The 18,184-nt window shown below is 38.1% G+C and overlaps 1 protein-coding gene across 2 annotated transcripts in view; it reads left to right on the top strand.

Moving 5' to 3' along the window:
- The first annotated feature begins 859 nt into the window (after positions 1-859).
- The window catches only part of RBMS3 (RNA binding motif single stranded interacting protein 3), a 751,114-nt gene continuing 733,789 nt past the window's right edge, over positions 860-18,184 (top strand). For both annotated transcript variants that reach the window (XM_089690799.1, XM_089690800.1), the window contains exon 1: positions 860-1,497. In XM_089690799.1, coding sequence (XP_089546925.1) covers positions 1,423-1,497 — 75 coding nt within the window. In that variant the 5' untranslated portion in view covers positions 860-1,422. The remainder of the gene's footprint in view (positions 1,498-18,184) is intronic.

The following is an 18,184-nucleotide window of genomic DNA, read 5'->3' as shown; positions in this document are numbered from 1 at the left end:
AAAAAAAAACAAAACAAAAGAAAAAAAAAAGCAAAACTTTAGTACCACTATAACCCATAACAAGCCAGCATAATTTAGAAAGTGGCTGAATTCCTGGAGTTCAGCTTAACTTGGTGACACCATTAAATATAGATAGATAGATAGATAGATAGATAGATAGATAGATAGATAGATAGATAGATAGATAGATAGATAGATAGATATTTATAATGTGGTGTCTTGATTCACTGTTATTTTTATTCATTGTTACCCAGCATTTTCCAAACACATTCATATCTATAACACAATGGGGTTGATTTACTAAAACTGGAAAGTGCAAAATCTGGTGCAGCTCAGCATAGAAACCAATCAGCTTCGTTTTCTTTTTTTTGTTAAGCTTAATTGAACAAGCTGAAGTTAGAAGCTGATTGGCTACCATGCACAGCTGCACCAGATTTTGCACTCTCCAGGTTTAGTAAATCAATCCCTGCATGTATGAATGAAAGAAATCTTGAACTTAAAAGTTCCTTGTATAAGCTTTTATTCCAAAAGAAAAAAAAAATAGGATGACTCGAGCAGATGAATGGTTTTATTATGTCTTCCTCGCTCTCTTGAAAACACGCTGCTAGCATCAGGCTTGCTTTGACATGGTGTAACAGTAACACAGCACAACACAAGACATGTGAAAGCTGCTTTTGGCTGCTCTCAGCTAGCCAGTAGAGGCTCTTTGCTTGCAGCATAGCTGAGGCAGGCTATTTCTTCTTAGAGGAAACACTGCAGCCTTCTGGACTGCGTCTGCCTCTCGAGGGAGAGGCAGGCTGTTGTTCCACCCACAGGCTGGAAGGAGGGGGTTTGAATGAAAGACAAGACAAGCCCTAAACACCATGTCACTCCGTGAGGGAGACAGCAACAACTAGGCTGGAAGGTTTTTTTTTTCTTTCTTTCTTTCTTCCTTTCTTTTTCTTTCTTTTTTTTTTTAAAAACCTAGTAAGGGGGGGGGAGGAGAGAGAAATTTGTGAGAGACACTAAGAAAGGAATAAAGCAAGCCGGTCTGCAGGAATTCAGCTTTCCTGGCTCCTATCGTAGGACTTTATGTTCTCCACAGGCTGGATTGTACTACCAAGAAGCTGCTTCACATATAAGCTGGAATATTAAAAAAAAAAGGGATATAAAGATATATATAGAGATATATACATATACTGGCAGAACAGAAGAATCATTTCTTTGTGGGATTTAAATTTTTTTTTTAATCTATTTTTTATGCGCCAATGGTTTCCCGGTCGTTTTGGATTTAAGGCTTGGTAAAACTAAGGAAAAAGGGCAAGGAACTCCTGAAACATCCTAGTCACTATCAGGAATAGTGGAATCTGACAAGGAAGAAGGGCCTGGGGCATTACACCCTGTCAACGAGTTTTCTGCATCAGATAGAAAGATTCCAGCTACATGGGCAAACGCTTGGAACAGCAGCCAATGTACCCCCAGTACACCTACTACTACCCTCATTATCTCCAGACCAAGGTATGAGCAGCAGCGCACTCTCACCTCTCCGCCGGTGCTCACAGTATGTGATGATGATGGATAGGTGACTGCTTTGACTGACAGTTTGCCTTTTTTTTGTGAGTTCAGTATCACACAGAGCACAGCTTATACAGTCAAAGCAGGGACACGAGAAAAGCAGGAAGGTCAAGCAATGTGGATTTGTGTTCCATCCCCTCAATCCTTACTCTTCTTCTTTTTTTCCCCCTTTCTCCAGTCTAACTATGTTTTATTTTCTATTTAATCCTTTGTTGTCTGTCTTGAGGATTATATTTGCCTTCTATATTAGACTAGCGCTTGTAATTTTTTTTATTTTTTTTTGTCAGTAGCACGTAATTGTGTTGACACAAGATGCAGATTGGCTTGGACAATACAATGTATACACACTTGGATGGAAATACAGTCTCAGCGGCACTTTAGTGAGATCTGTACAATCTGGGCAGCTGAAAGCATTATCCAGCTGCAAGGGGATTCTGTGCTGATCAACTTTAAGTGGTAAAAGCACACAGCTATGACAGCCAAAAGCAGGCAGATAGGTCGCCTTTGTAAGTTTGTAGGTTTTGCCAGCACTCGGAACAGCTAAGGACAACTGACAAAAGCAACCATGTTTCCATATATACTGTAATATATATATATATATATATATATATATATATATATATATACACAGTAAATATATATACTGTAGGTGTTTGTGTGTTTTTATATAAAACAATTTTTATAGCACCAACATATTACACAGCACAGGTACAAAGTGGTTTCATTTATATGTATCCAAAAACTTAGTTACTTACGTGTCTTTTTATAGCCGTGTTAATACATACAGTATGTGTATATATATATATATATATATATATATATATATATACATACATACATATATATCATACTTATACCATATAGTGCTATTTAACACATATACAGTATACGCCCACAAATTTTGTTAATTATGTCTATCTATCTATCTATCTATCTCTCTATCTATCTATCTATCTATCTATTTATCTATCTATCTATCTGTCTAGCCACTTATCATATCTAGTGAATTCCTAAATGTCACGGGTTATGCCAAATATAAGTCGTAACAATCTATATACATTTGTCACCAATTCCCTGTTAAAATCCATAGATTGTCAGATATGTTGCCAATTTTCTATAAAACTGCTTAGTCAGATATTCTGGAAGAGCATACTACTTTACTCTAAATATTTCAAATTGTAGAATAAACTTCACTGATTAGACACTATTGCAGTGGTCCCTTCTCTTCCATTGTTGGCAATGTCAAGGTCAATTTCAGATGCATTTGTACATTTTAAGAATTCTTTTCAAGGAAGCAGAATCATCTCTTTGTCTTCTTGATAGAAATGGTATTCATTGTCACTTGTAGCCAACGTATGATAGGGTTGGTAATATAGAAATAGCACATTTCTTGAACAGCAAGCTGATATTTTAGAAGCAAACTAAACCCAGGTGATATGGCATGCAGTGAATCTACATACAGTTGCAAATCTGATTTAGATTGTATATTTTTATTTGGATTCATGGAAGTTGAAAGCATGATCAGAACCAAAAAGAAAGTGTGATCGCTATTAAGAAAAATGTAGAAGACGTTTTGTTAAAGTGTCTGAAGAATACCATAAGCCGTCACAGACAAGCCGCATCTGGATCTTGTTACTTTAACATGCTCTAAGTTTGGAGGGCATTTGGTTTCAGTCATCACTATGCTATGGGGATAAGCTTAAAATTGATATGGGAAACCCCTAAGAAGGTGGAAGCTCTGACCACTGTTGGATACATTGCTAACACACATAAGCTGCCATGGTCTGATGAGCAATAATTGCTCAGCAATGTTCTCCCAGACACAATACTCATTAATTAATTATTGCCACCTTCCTCCAAGTTGGATCTCCACATGGCTTGCATGCCACCCACATCACAATTTTCAGTGTAACAGTGTTAAGCTGTCTGTGAAAGCAAGGAAAATTAAACACAAATGGGTAATACTACTTTCCTTAAGCATTCAGAGGAGGCATCTATGTTGTGTGGCCTGAACCAACATTGACATGGTCAAGTTAGTGCTTCTTAGTTAATAGGTAGAATGCATGAATATGATTTCAATGCACTAAATTGTATTTTCCATAGTAAACAGAAAATATCTTCTTCCATTTATTTTTTACCACAGCCTAGCAACAATAGATAATCTGGTTGCTATAGGCAACATAGTTTTTTTTCAGACACTTTCACATGTGATATCCATTGGGTCAACTCAGAAAAATAGGAAGGAAAGAGATTAGTATAAATACATATTAATTACTAATCCATGTAATTCTAATTATTTTTTTTACTGCTATTAGCTTGTATATTCAGCATATGCCCCAACTGTTTGCTGAATGGGGTGAAGTGGCTGCTTATCTTTCCAAAGCTTAATTTTTCAAAAAAGTTGTGCTGTACTTTACCAATGTAAATTATTAATTATAGCCGTTAAGAGCTGTGAAGCATCATATTCCAACTCTGTTTCCATGGTGAGCTTAACATGTTCATAACTTAAAGGAAAAGTACTCATATAAAGGGAATATCTGATATCTATAACGCAAGCACTCCTTCAAAGATAATGAAGGGGTGGCAGAAAGGGCAGGGCTTAACGGCATGTCCAGCTACATGACAAAATGCACCCTGGTTATGATGTTCTCATTGTCTACAGTGAGCCAGAGGAAAGAACTCATTATGATATAACAGATACTGTTCAGAACTGGAGCTGAATGAATGAAATAATTGTTGCTGTAGGAATGAGATTTGCATGTTTTAAAAATTATTTTGGAAATATTTCAGTGGTGCTTCAATAATAGCCACGTTGTGTTATACTCCATAAGTGACTCCTCTTTTATAGCAAGGTCTTTTCATTAACATATTACTAGGTTAACTCTGTTGCTATATACAGTATTTATATCGTAATTCAAATGCAGCTAATATATTATCTGGGATAACTGTAATTATACAAAAATAATAACATTCAAAAATCATAATAAATACTGCTGCAGTTATATTTCTTCTACTGTAAAGACGGCCATAGACGCCTCGAAAACTGAACAAAAATTCTTGGTTGTTTGTTTTTCGCATAATTAGTGTGCCAGCTATGAAACGTGATATTTGTGTTGCAGTTGAAAGTGCCTGATCCAACATGATGGATTTTATTTTGTTTCGAAAAACAAATGATGGCAGAATTGTATGCGCCATTTTCGTTTTTTGATTGACAGAGCTTTCGGTTTTCGACTTGTCTATGGCCTGCCTTACTTATACCATGACCATTTTTACTGCAACTCCTAAGAATAGAAATAACACCAGTAAGACTCAAATGACAAAGTTAGCACACTAGGATCTTTTTTTAATAAATGACCGTTATTTTCAACCAACATGATTTTGAAAATTACAGTCACATGACTGAAATAAAAATATTTATCCTTGCATTAAAGCTTTGTGACTAGAGCTTGTTGCTAGCTTTTATAAATACAGATAGTCCCTTCACTTTAATTTCAACGTCTAGCAAGCACTATAAAAACGAGAACTGAAATTTGGTTGGTTGTCCTCTACAGCATCTCCCATGTTCTTCACCCAAGCTATTGTAGAGTATTCTCATTTTGTGTTGTGTACATTATTTATGAACAATAGCCTGCTATTTTATAGCAGTAATAAACAAAAAAAACCCTAGCTAGTCCCAAGCAAAGTCACTGGCATAAAGTTCAGCATCCAACACTTCTAAGGGCTAGTTTACATTAGTGTTGCATTTTGTAGAGTGGTCCACGTTTGGATCGGTCTTTGGAGAGCATTTGACAGGCAGTGAGGAGACCTTGTATCGTATTCTCACCCCTTAAGGGGTTTATACCACACTAGTAGCACACCAAGATTAAATTAAATGAGCTGAGTTCAGTGGGCAGTACTGCCTGCTGAACACAACAGCTAGGATAATTTTTGCTGAACTGGCGGCTGCGGCATATGTACCCCATTCCGCTGCCTTTGCAACCTAAGGGTGAGAGGTTACGAACAAGACAGATTCTGTAGATTTGTTCTTAAGTCGAATTTGTATGTAAGTTGAAATGAGTACATTTTTTAAGTGCAACTACAGACAACAAATTATTTTTTGGATAGCATAGGGAAGGGTTAACTGGCCAAGCAGTGATGTGGGATTACTACTGACAGGTCCACTGGACAGTAAGCAGCCGCATGCGGTGAGCAGCAAGATGGTCGCCCAGTGGTTTTTGAGACCAGCGTGATGTCACGCTAACTCCGTTCTTAAGTGTGATGTTTGGAACTCATTCATGAGCATACTACTGGTGTTATGTATCATTAGAAATCCAGTGAGAAAGTGAATGTCATTTCACTGACATTCACTTTCATTTCAATGTGTAGCAAGCATTATCAAAACGAGAACTGAAATCTGCTTGGTTGTCCTCTATAGCATCTCCCATGTTCTTCACCCAAGCTTTTGTAGAGCTGTCTCAGTTTATGTTGTGTACATTATTTATGAACACTGGCCTGCTATTTTATAGCAGTAATAAACAAAAAAACCTAGCTAGTCCCTTTCGTCTATCGATATTTCCATCTGGATTCTGGAAATTTGTAAACTATTCTCTTCTGCTAATGAAGGTAGATAGCAACCCCAGAGAATCATGAGCAAGATAATCATGAGCAGAGAAATTAGGTTCAGTAATTGTCAATGACCTGAATGAAGCAGTCTCACTAGGAAACTGCATCAACTTTAAAGGCTTTTTATAGATAATAGCGATTCTTATCTGTCTTTCTTTTCCCTTATGACTTTCACAGATATTCCTTATATCAGAATAACATGACATACTGTATCGCTAATAAAATATATGTGAGAAAGTGCAGTTTTAATTAACAATAGGGATAAGTAACTTGTTTCAAATAGTGTCTGTGTGGAACAATGTTACAGAAGGGTCTAAGCTTATGCAAATATCTGATTAGAAAAAAAAACAAAAGCTGTAACATAATGTATAATTTTTCCCTCCCTTTTGTCCTCTGTAAATCTGCACCAATTTGTAATCCCAGCTCTCTCTGTGCCTTCCTTACTCACGCTGACCGAGTACAGATTTTCCAGACCTGTCTCTGTTTAGTAGGTTTACTGCATTTTCCACGTTTGGCCATCTGGTCATACAGAAGGCCTTGTCGAAAGAGCTCCAATATGTAGAGGAGGCTGACATAGCTTCTTTGGCTGCTGGTGTTCAGGCTGTGTTTGGTGTCTGGTGTGAGGTAATAGTCAGGTGTAAGAAGTCATTCATCAACCACACACTGGTTTCAGGCCACATTTCCAACCATCTGCAGCTTGGGTATGTGCCAAAAGCATGATAATCTCGTTCTGATAATATTCAGTGTCAACAGAAGCAACGTCAAGGCTGCTTATAATATTTTCCAGTGCTTACCGAATATTTTATCATCAGCTGTTTAAAATGAACTCCCTTTAAGGTCACATCTATCTATCTATCTATCTATCTATCTATCTATCTATCTATAAAAACTCCAAAGGATGAACTACAAAGTCTCAGTGGTCCATTGAGCCTGCCCTTTTTCACATTATTTTATGAGGATTGACATATGTTTATCCCAAGCATGTTTAAATGTACTTCTATTGATTGACTCACTATCTCAGCTGGAAGTCTGTTCCAAGCATAAACTTGGAGTACAGTGATGCTTTCTAACATTACTTTTGAATTCCTGCTAGTTTGAGTTTATGTCCTGCGTTCCTGACTTCAGCCTTATATGGAAAATACTTCTCTCCTTAACCTTATTCACACCATTAATGTATTTAAAGGTTTCAGTCATTTCCCCCTTTCCTTCCTTTCTGTACATATTGTTTTATCAACCTATCTTCATAGATATCTGCTTATCTGTACATGTAGGGGAAAAGTTTATTAGGGTACTTGTCCTAGATTAGGCACAAGAGAACTAAACTTGTATACATATGATTTTGCTTCCATAATTGTGCTTGTCTTATGTTTAGAAGACCTTGTAACCGAATATACAAAATTAAAAAAAGGATACTGGAAATTAAGACTATACTTAATTGTCCTGTTATCTGTTGTTCAGACTTTGCTCTCTTGCAAAGCAAAGCCACTGGCATAAAGTTCAGCATCCAACACTTCTAAGTGCAAGTTTACATTAGTGTTGTTTTTTGTAGAGTGGTCCACGTTTGGATTGGTCTTTGGAGAGCATCTGACAGCTAGTGAGGAGGCCTTGTATCGCATTCTCACCCCTTAAGGGGTTTACACCACAAAAGTAACACACCAACATTACGTTAAATGAGCTGAGTTCAGTGGGCAGTACTGCCTGCTGAACACAACAGCTAGGATAATTTTTGCTGAACTGGTGGCTGCGGCATATATACCCCATTCTGCTGCCTTTGCAACATAAGGGTGAGAGGTTGTGAGCAGTAAAAACACCAGTAAATTAGGCTTAGGTGTAAATGAGGCCTAAATGTGGCTGATGTCTGCATCCACACAATCTGCACTGATTCCACCTATTGTTTGCTGCCCCACTGTGTCCCTGTAACATAATAGTGCATGAGGTTGTTCCATTTTCTGACCCCAAATTGGAGTTGCCAGTGGATAGAATCGCCAAGAAATGTAGTGGATGCTTGAGATTTTGGTGGCGGCCTTGTTCTGAAAAAAGGAGCAAAGATCTGAGGAAAGGGCAGCAGCACTGTCTAGTATAAATAGTCTTCTTTTGAACCTTTTTTTGGGGACCAAATCACCTTAACATCGGTACCTTTTTGAAGTGGGATTACAAACCAATGCTTCTGAAACATAGATATACAGTATAGCTATGTACCGTATATTAAATAAACACTCTATGTTAATTTAGGATTTATTCAGGAGACATTTAACCTACCAATATTTATATAAATTGTGGTTGGGAACTGGAGCACCAGATGGGAACCAATAAAACACAGATTGGACACATACAAGGGCACACACAGGGACTGAGGTACTAAGCTTTGAAGTGAGGTAAAATGAGGTAAACTGAAGTGATCCTGGGTCAGATTTACTGAAGTTTAAAGTAAGGTGAAGTGAGCCTGTGTTCACTGTAGTCATTCAATTGTGTGTGGGGAAAATCAGACCATTCTTTACGTAACTGGATATTTGTTGAAAGCATAGGCGCTTGTCAGTTCACTTTATACTGGCCCATGATCACTGTACTTCACACTAGTAAGTAAAGCGTATACACTTACACATACTCTCACTGAATTTAAATACATATCTGCAAAGTTGGCAAACCTGACTAATATTTAAAGGTGATAAAAACAGCGACTGCAAGTTCCCTTCAACAAAGAAACTTGTTACAACCTCCATCAGTCTCTGTAGTATTGAACACTTCTGGGAATATCGAATACTTGTATCTCCTGCCATGCACTGTAGTAATTTTCTCTACAGCACTTTAGGGCTCCAATTAGGGGTTAGAGGATGGAACCACAGCAGGGAGGATGTAAGTAACCACCACTCTCAGAAGTGCTGAATGCTGAAGAGAGTGGAGGAGGCTGCCAAAATGGATCAGAGCAGAGGCAGGAGATATGGGCTACCTACCTTTTTTTTTTCTTCTTAAAACTTGACAGGTCATCGCATTGTTAAAGTGATAGTAAAGGCAATTTTTTTTTAAACAACAAACATGTCATACTCACCTGCTCTGTGCAGTGGTTTTGCAGAGAGCAGCCTTGCTCTTGGCCCCTCCTGCCTGCCTAGTGCCCCAAGAGCAAGCAGCTTGCTATGGGGACACCCAAACAAGCTCGCTCCTGAGCCACTGCTCTGTGTGTCCTTTCACACAGAGCCATGGCTCAGCCCCACCCCCTCTCTCCTCATTGGCTCACTGGCTGTGACTGACAGCAGCAGGGGCCAATGGCTCCCACTGCTGTCTCAACCAATAAGAAGGGAGAGTCCCCAGAGAGCAGAGGCTCTCGTGCACATCAGTAGATCTCAAAGGAGCACAGGTAAGTATTGTGGGGGCTGCTACACACAGAAAGGTTTTTACCTTAATTCCTTTACAACCACTTTAAGTCCATAGATGTATGAGCACGTCCAGGTATTGTACTGTGAAAACACAAGGGAGGATTCAACAAAGCACTTGCATATAACTTGACATAAAATACAAAATCCTGCACCAAATTCATAATAAAGACATCTTCCATGTAGGTATAAGCTGTGTAGGTATTGTGTTACATACGTTAAATCATATGTTGTATAGAAAGGAGACAGATTTCTAATGAGTATCTATGACATGCTTTATGAATTCCAAGGACAATGTTTTATATGGTATGGTACTTTATACTATCTGTCCTTCTAGACCAACTGCATTGTGCCATCCTGCTCCTACCCTAGATACCTGCCTCGCCTTGGTATCACACTGATAAGGTCAGATGTCATAATAACCACACAAGGTACAGGAGGTGGAAATGTTCAAAGAGACAGTTAGGTCTCTCCAGTTCAGTTCTTGGTGTACTAATTTAAAGTGGGGAAAATGTAAGTATTCATATGACATTCTACCAACAAAAGTGCTGGGACAGAAGCAATGATGACTATGTTGGATGACACAGGTAGGCAGAGTCTTAGCCTTTAGTTATATTGTGGATGCTCCAATGTGACTTAAGCTGGCTATACCCAAGAACAATATTCTCAATACACACTTTTCTGAAACTGGCTTTAAATGTAAATAAGTGCTGTAGCAACCACCAGCTAGAAACCAAAGACATTTAAAGCAAGAAGAATGTTGCCAGTACACTAAGGATCTCTAGAATGGGTCCAAAATCTTTATTCTGTGATCCCATTATAGTTACAATAGCTTTCATAACCATGATGGGATCTTTAAATAAAGCTTTTTACCTATTCTGGAGATCCATGGTGTGCTAATGACACACTTCTCGCTTTAAGCTGGCCATACACATATAGATTTCTTTCATTCAACCTGTAGGCTGAGTGAAAAGATCTAACAGATTCCTGTATCCACAATATACAGTGAGGATGGACAAATCTCCCACTGAAACTATTTTATTCTGAAAGTCAGCACCAGCAGCTGTCAGAATACCCAAACAGCAACGTCAACTGATTGGATGCAGACACTGTTCAGCTTACAATTTCCTGTCACTCCTTTGAAGGATGTCTGGCAGGAGGGTGGCAACAGGGCCACCCAAGTAGTGTGCGGACAGCTTTACTTCATAAGGTATGAAATACTTTGCTGACTGCTTAGACAAAGATCTGCTCCTCAGCACTTTAAAGAAATAAAGCCACTATGCTTAACTCTTTCTCAGCAATCTCTTCTTCTTTTAATCTTCTTTTGAGTTTGGCATCTTCGATTATCTTGATTGGCTGGCCTGGGATGGTGTAACTCCCTCACATGTGCTCTGAAGTCAATTTTTCCCAGCACTGATGCATTCTGAGAATGTTCTAAAGACGTTTGCATGGATAGAGATAAAATAGATTTATTGCAGAACAGACAGGATGTTTCTTCTACCAATAAAAGCCTTCCTAGTTGCAAACTTTTTTTTCACTTTAAGTCTTTCATGGGACTTCAATAAACTATTTACAACACTATTCTGAGAGTATGGCCCCTTTAAAATGGTCTACAGCCAATTCAGAAAGCCTTGTGACAGTTTATTCCAAGTTCCATCTTATTTGACAGATTCAGGTGGTTCTTGTTTGGGTCACTTTAAGAATTTGTCGGTATGGCTGCAACAGTTTCAAAAAGAATTCCAATATATTGAGAAATCTTGTGAACTGCTATTCTAAATGCGGCACTCTTGAGGAGTTACTTTACAAAAGGTGCTTATTTATGTCTTACATGTGAGCAATACAGCATATTTTTAAATAAATGTTTTGTAAGGATAAAGTACTATGTATTGGTCATCTTTTGTTGGCATTGATTTGATGGAGGAGGATTACCAGGACAGTGAAGGAGACCCAGACCCAATGGACAGCATTGCCATCTCACCACAGTCCAATAAAGGGACACATGCTATATATGACCGTACTTAGTTGTTTGGTCATATACACAGGGTGAGAGAACAACCGGTGGAGGGGCACACATATTGGCTTGAATATATCACATGAGGTATATTAAGACGCATTCCATTTCTACATAATAGTGGATGGAACCATGCATGGACATTTATTTATAGATCATTTGATAGATGATTTAAGTTGTTTTATTTATTGATAGTGGAGCGTGGCACTATATTGCTATTTAGATTAAAAAAGAATTACCATTAGCTCACATATTGGGAAACTGGTAGTAATTAAGACCAACTCCGAGTTTGCGAACAGAGAGACTCCAGTCTTCATGCTGAGCCATGAACCCCAACCCCATAGAGCTACCAGCCAGGAGATTCCTCAGTTCACAGCTGAATATAAACAAAGAAGTTGGTTTGCTTGTTATGTCAATGGAAATAGTAATTGTAAAGGCCAAATAATGGAAATGGCCTTTTTTGGACGGGAGTCTCCGGCAGCTGAATCGGGCTTGGGATGCTTCATTGGTTGCCCATTGGCTTCTTTGATGCTGTCGGCTGCACAGCTAATGGCATCCTATCAAAAAATGATGCTGGGCTATAGCTAGCCATTAAAAATGTATACTAATATTATTATACTTGTATATACAAATACTGTATATGAGAAACAATAGACACCCTGCAACAAATCAGTGCTACAGCAACAATAGAGCTACCTCAGGAACTATAGACTCCTGCCAGCGACAATAGCTCTACCAGCAGCCAGAAACAATAGATCCCTCCCTTAACAGTAGATCTCTGCCATCAAAAATGGCCCCTCAGCAACATAAGTCCCCCTTAGCAACAATAGATCCTGCAGGCAACAGTAGATACCCCCAGCAATAATAAGTCCCCCAGCAGTCAGTATCAGTAGACCCTCCAGAACACACCAGCACTCCTTGTCATTACATACATTCAACACTGAAGGTGCAGGAACTGTGTTCCTCCACGTTCTCCTGAAAAAAAGCCCTGATCTTTACAAAAGTAGTCACAACAAAAGAAATAAGTCCACAAGGTGGGATGCACCTCAATAGACTTAGCTCATAGTAAGCCAGCACATTTTGAAAAGTGTCTGAATTCCTGGAACTCAGCTTTAAAGTGTATCTATAGTAAATATTTAAAATTCTAGAATTCCACATTATATTTCAATTATTTCTAGCCTACCCCTATTAATCTGAATGATCTTGAAGTTTGTGAACTTACTCTATAAAGATCTCCACACATTTACCTCCTTGAATTCTGTGACCCGTACTCACTATGCCCTGTGAGAAGTCACTGCTGTGTCACACATTTCACAGAACCTGCCTTCTAAACTACAGAGGTACTAAGAGGAGTTTTAGGAGGTGGAGTCAGTACAGGAATCACTGCTTAGAGACAGCAAGTTACCATGGGATATGTAATCCTTAGAAATCAAATGTAAAGTAAACAGCCAAGGAAAAGATGTAAAGCATGCAGGGAATCAGGAAAGTTCTGGAAAGAGATGGCCAGCAGACAGGCAACACTTAAAAACATAAAAATAGAGAGTTTTTAAGTAAGCTTACATCAGATTGTCAAATACAACTATTGTGTGTATTGTTATTACAATGGTGATGTTATAAAATGAAAGTGTAAGCCATGATCATAGATCTCAGTGAAGGAGTCAACTATACAGAGATTTTATAGTATAACTAAAGGCAACACTTTATTTTTAGTTTTGGACAGAGTGGAGATGGATTAGAACCCCTGTCAGTTTTTATTGCTGTCTGTGCCAACATTAGGGAGATTCACCCTCTCTATTTGTCCTGTTTCATTATCATCGAAAGTGAAAGTAGAAGATACCCCAAATTTTTGGTTGTTCCCAGAAAACTAATAGAGGGGAAAATTTTCAATGGGGACACTAGTTCTGAAGACCTAAGGGTCCCCAAGGAATTCCCTTAATTTGCAGAGATTTTCTCTCACTTTCTTTTTTTGGCTATGGCACAGGAAGTGAAGGTAAATCTCACAAATGGGACACAGATGGCAAAGAATAAACTGACAGGAGTTACAACTCCCCCTTACTCTATAAAAAAAGAAAAAAAGTTCTACTTTAAAGTGGAACTACACTGTATATGAGCACTACAAACCAAATAAGCTATTTAATTCATTTTTAATATTAAAAAAACTCACCCAGTCATCCATGTCTCCATGCTTTATTTTGCTGAGAAATCACTTTGAAAAACACCTCCTAGCATTTCTGACTTTGTCCATCTTGAGTAAGGGCACATGATTCACATACCTTTTACTTCCTAGAATCCATCTGTCCTTAGCTCAGGCATTTAGGCAGGAGGGTGTGCTTAGCTGAGAAAAGCCCTCCTCCCCTCCTGAAGACTCCTGAGATGTATGACATCATTTGCCTAGGCAAAGAAAGCAGGAAGTAACTGAAGAAATGTGAAAAACAAATAGGTTTAATATAGGTGGGTCCAACACAGGGTTCATCATCTGTTTGCCAACATCCCAAAGGCTAAAGTACCAAAGATATGTTCCCCTTTCAATTGTTCTGGGACTTTAAAGGCAACACAAACAAAATAGCATAAACATATGAATTATTTTATTACAAAAGCTTAAAACATCATTAGGTTAGAACATTGTGCAAACATTAACATTACACATAAAGATAGTGGGAAAGGAGCCTGTTAGCTTGTTGTAAGATATGGTATATTGTTCTCCCTCTTCTGTGAACCAAGAGAGAAAAAGAGAAGGGCGAGTAGACTTCAGCTAGGAACCCAGCGCATTTCAGAACACAGTATTTTTTCAGGGGCAAACTGAAGAGGGGGGATGGCCAAGGAACATTCTATAGAATACAGTGGATATTGATGAGAATCTACAATTTTATGATTAAGAACAACAAAATCAGAAAAATATATCCACATTACATACCATCCAACTTCCTTTTACGGATTAACGTGTGTTCACCATCAACACCTTGATGCATCTGGGGCTCGATATAAAAATAGCTTGGGGGGAGGATAAAGGGATAAAGGGAAGATATACATTTACTAAACCTTTTTTTTTTGCTTAGTAAATTTATATCTTCCCTTTATAGATTTTTTCTTGGTTTATATCCTTATAACTGGTTCCACTGTCCCTTTTTGGGTGATCCCAGTGTGAAAAATCTCTGGGGGCGGTATCTTCCCCTTCCCTCAAGCTAGTTTTCCATTGAGCCTCAGATGCATCGAGGTGTTGATGGTAAGCACACTAACAGGAGACCGTTTTTGATTTTTTGCAACTGTGGAGAGTTAATCCGTACAAGTTGGATGCTATGTAATGTGGATATATTTTTCTGATTTTGTTTTTCTTAATGATATAATTGTAGATTCTCATCAATATCCACTGTATTCTATAGAATGTTCCTTGGCCATCCCCCACTTCAGTTTACCCCTGAAGAAGGATTGTGTTCTGAATTGTGTTGGGTTCCTAGCTGAAGTCTAGCCACCCTTCTCTTTTCCTCCCTTGGTTCACACAAGAGGGACAACAATATACCATATCTTACAGCAAGTTAACAGGCTCCTTTGCCACTATATTTATGTGTGATTTTAATGTTTGCACAATGTGTCGATCTATTGATAATTTAACCCTTTGCTATAAAATAATTCATATGTTTATGCTATTTTGTTTGTGTTGCCTTTAAAGTCCCAGTACAATTCAAAGAGGAACATATCTTTGGTAAAACAATAGGTTTAAAACAAGCAAATGTGGTATAATTTCTTATCTATTTACTAATGCTATCAGCATAAAGATTAAAACTAGTCAATGTTGAGAGTGAAGTTCCACTTTACGACTGGACAGAGATTGTAATTTTATTTCCTGTCCAGTATCACCAGAATACATGGGGTTTACAACATAATAGCAAACTTTTAAAATTCCCAGTATGCCCACATACCAAGGTCATCAAAGTCCTTTAATGAGCTGGTATATTCCTTTATATAATTCATATTCAGTGCAAAAATTGGTACTTTGTATTCCTGTTACATTTGCATGTCCTTCAATATATTTATAGAAGAGATGAGTTGAAGCTGTGTTTGATCAGTTAAATGAAACATGACACAGCTTCTGTTTGTGCTAATCGTTAATTTTCCTTTGATTGCATTATCAGAGTGTAAAAAAACACACACACACAATCTCGGAGATAGTTTTAGGAGAGGCCTGCCTTGTCAGTTTTAAGAGTCTCTCTTTCCAACATCCCAGACATTATGTAACTATATACAGAAGAAGAGAATAAATGACAAACTAAGCTTTGAAAAATACGGTACAGTAGAAAAAAAAAAAATCCTTGGTAGTAGAAAACAGGGCCTGATTGAGCGTAGCAGAGGGTTTAGTGGCATCATTGGGAGCCGAGCAATTTGACTATACATGCTTTTAAGGCAGATAAGAGGGAGAGCGGAAAACGCATAGGTTCATTTCAGGTCATGTTGGAAATGGCCCGGACACAGTTGGCTTTACACAGATATGATTTCACACAGCACTTTTCGTCTTTATGAGTACGTTTGGCAAGAACAGCTCATTCAGTCACGAACATGCCAGTTCTGAAGCTTCCAGGAAGTCGACTATTTCACTCCCTCCCTTTTTTTTTAAAGTTCAGAATTCCTTTTAATGTGTTGTTTTCAAAATGCCTTTAATGGAGGAAATTTATACAAGTAGAAACGGTTGATATTTATCCAAAACGATTCCAAGACTGTGCGAAAAATTTGTTTGCCGAGAGTGTTCAGGGCACAGCTGTGTGCAATTAAACAGTGTAATATTAAAAGCATGTGTATGAGTGATCTATTATGATAGAATTGTTCTATATAAAACGCTCATTTATGGGAGGAACAGAGGAGAACTGAGCTCTGATTGATTCCTGCATTGTAGTGTTCTATGTGTGATCTTTTGGGGATATGTTTTTCAAGTTCGTTTACACACTGTGTTGAGTAGGTGGAAGCAACTGCGAGCAGAAAGCACGCTGAATAGTTCCCTGCTTACATCATGATGCTCTCTTTCTAAAGAACTAACAAAATGCTCATTATACAGTTTTGTGCTGGCGAAAAAAAAAATTGCTTTATGTTTAAGCTTTTAAGAAAGATAAAACACTTGCGTGTATGTTTCTATTTTATAGCCAGGAGTTAGAAGTGTTGGCTCACTTCAGCCAGGCTTGTTTTATTTCCAGGTACTTTTACATGAACAACAAAAGCACGAAAACTGACAGGGGACCTGCACCAATGGGATTATTTTTAATACAGGTCGCAGCTGCTCTCACCACAAAACAGGCACAATTACTTTATTTCTAGCCACTGGTAAAGTAGTGAGTTAACTGATTTTACAAAGAACAAAATATATTAAAGTGTTAGTGAAGACAAGCAGCCAATTTTACAGCTGAAATATGTAAGTGTGAAGAGTTCTATTTGCCAAAAAATGAGTAAATTCATTTGGTAATCTTGTATATTCCAGACATCCTTGTCAGAAATCAGTGTTCGGATCTGACCTCACTTTTTTCTATTGTAGCTAAAGTGCATCTATACCCAAAGCCAAAAAATTTAATACATCCACTTGCCCTCCAGAAGATTTACCACCCTTCGTGAACAGGCCATTTTTTTGCTATACGGCTCTGCATTACTTTAACTGACAATTGCGTGGTCATGCAACACTGTACACAAATGAAATTTATTTCCTTTTTTCACACAAATAGAGCTTTCTTTTTGTGGCATTTGATCACCACTGGGTTATTTTTAATTTTTTGCCCTATAAAGAAAAAAAGGCTGCAAATTTAGAAACAAACAAACAAACAATGTTTTTTGCTTTTTGCTATAAAATATATCCAATAAAAAAAGTAAAATTTCTTCATAAATTTAGGCCAAAATGTATTCTGTTACATGTTTTTGATAACAAAAATCCCAGTAAGTGTATATTAATTGATTTGCTTGAAAATAATAGCATCTACTAACAATGGTATAGATACTGGTATAAAAAAAAATACTAGTAATGGTGGCGATCAGTGACTTATAGCAGAACTATGGCAATAGCGGTGGCAATCTGACAGTAACTGATACTGTGTGGGAACTGACTAACTGCCACTGACATCTCCAGTGACACTAATACAGTGATCAGTGCTAATAAAAAGCACTGTCACTGTACTAACGGGCAGGAAAAGAGTAGACATCTGAGGCAATCAAAGGGTAACTGTGTGCTGTTTTACTAGGGATACTGTGTACTGTGTGCTGTTTTACTAGGGGTACTGTGTGCTGTTTTACTAGGGGTACTGTGTACTGTGTACTGTGCTGTTTTAATAGGGAGTGCGCTTGTTTTTATTTCCTGCTTTTCAGGGAGATAAAAGCTGGTATATTCCTGCTGACAGGAGACAGATCTGTGTTGTTTATATACACAGATCTCTCTCCTGTCACTTGCTCAGCCGATCGCTGGGTCCTGCCCATGACCTGCCAGCACAGGACCTAGTGATTGGCAAGTAAGGGAGAAATTACAGTGCAGCCTGGTATGCAGGCGTGCACACGCACATCCCTACCTGAAAAAGCATAATCACGTATATATATGTGATTCTCTGCAACTGGCCTGCACAGTAACAGTAAAGCTACAGTGTGTGATCGGGAAGTGGGTATAGCTACCTACTAGTTTTTGGTGTGG

The sequence above is a fragment of the Staurois parvus genome, unplaced genomic scaffold, assembly GCF_062004578.1.
Source record: "Staurois parvus isolate SC_StPar_1 unplaced genomic scaffold, SC_StPar_1.0 ptg000021l, whole genome shotgun sequence".
Classification (NCBI taxonomy): domain Eukaryota; kingdom Metazoa; phylum Chordata; class Amphibia; order Anura; family Ranidae; genus Staurois; species Staurois parvus.
This window is presented reverse-complemented; position numbering and strand designations above follow the sequence as displayed.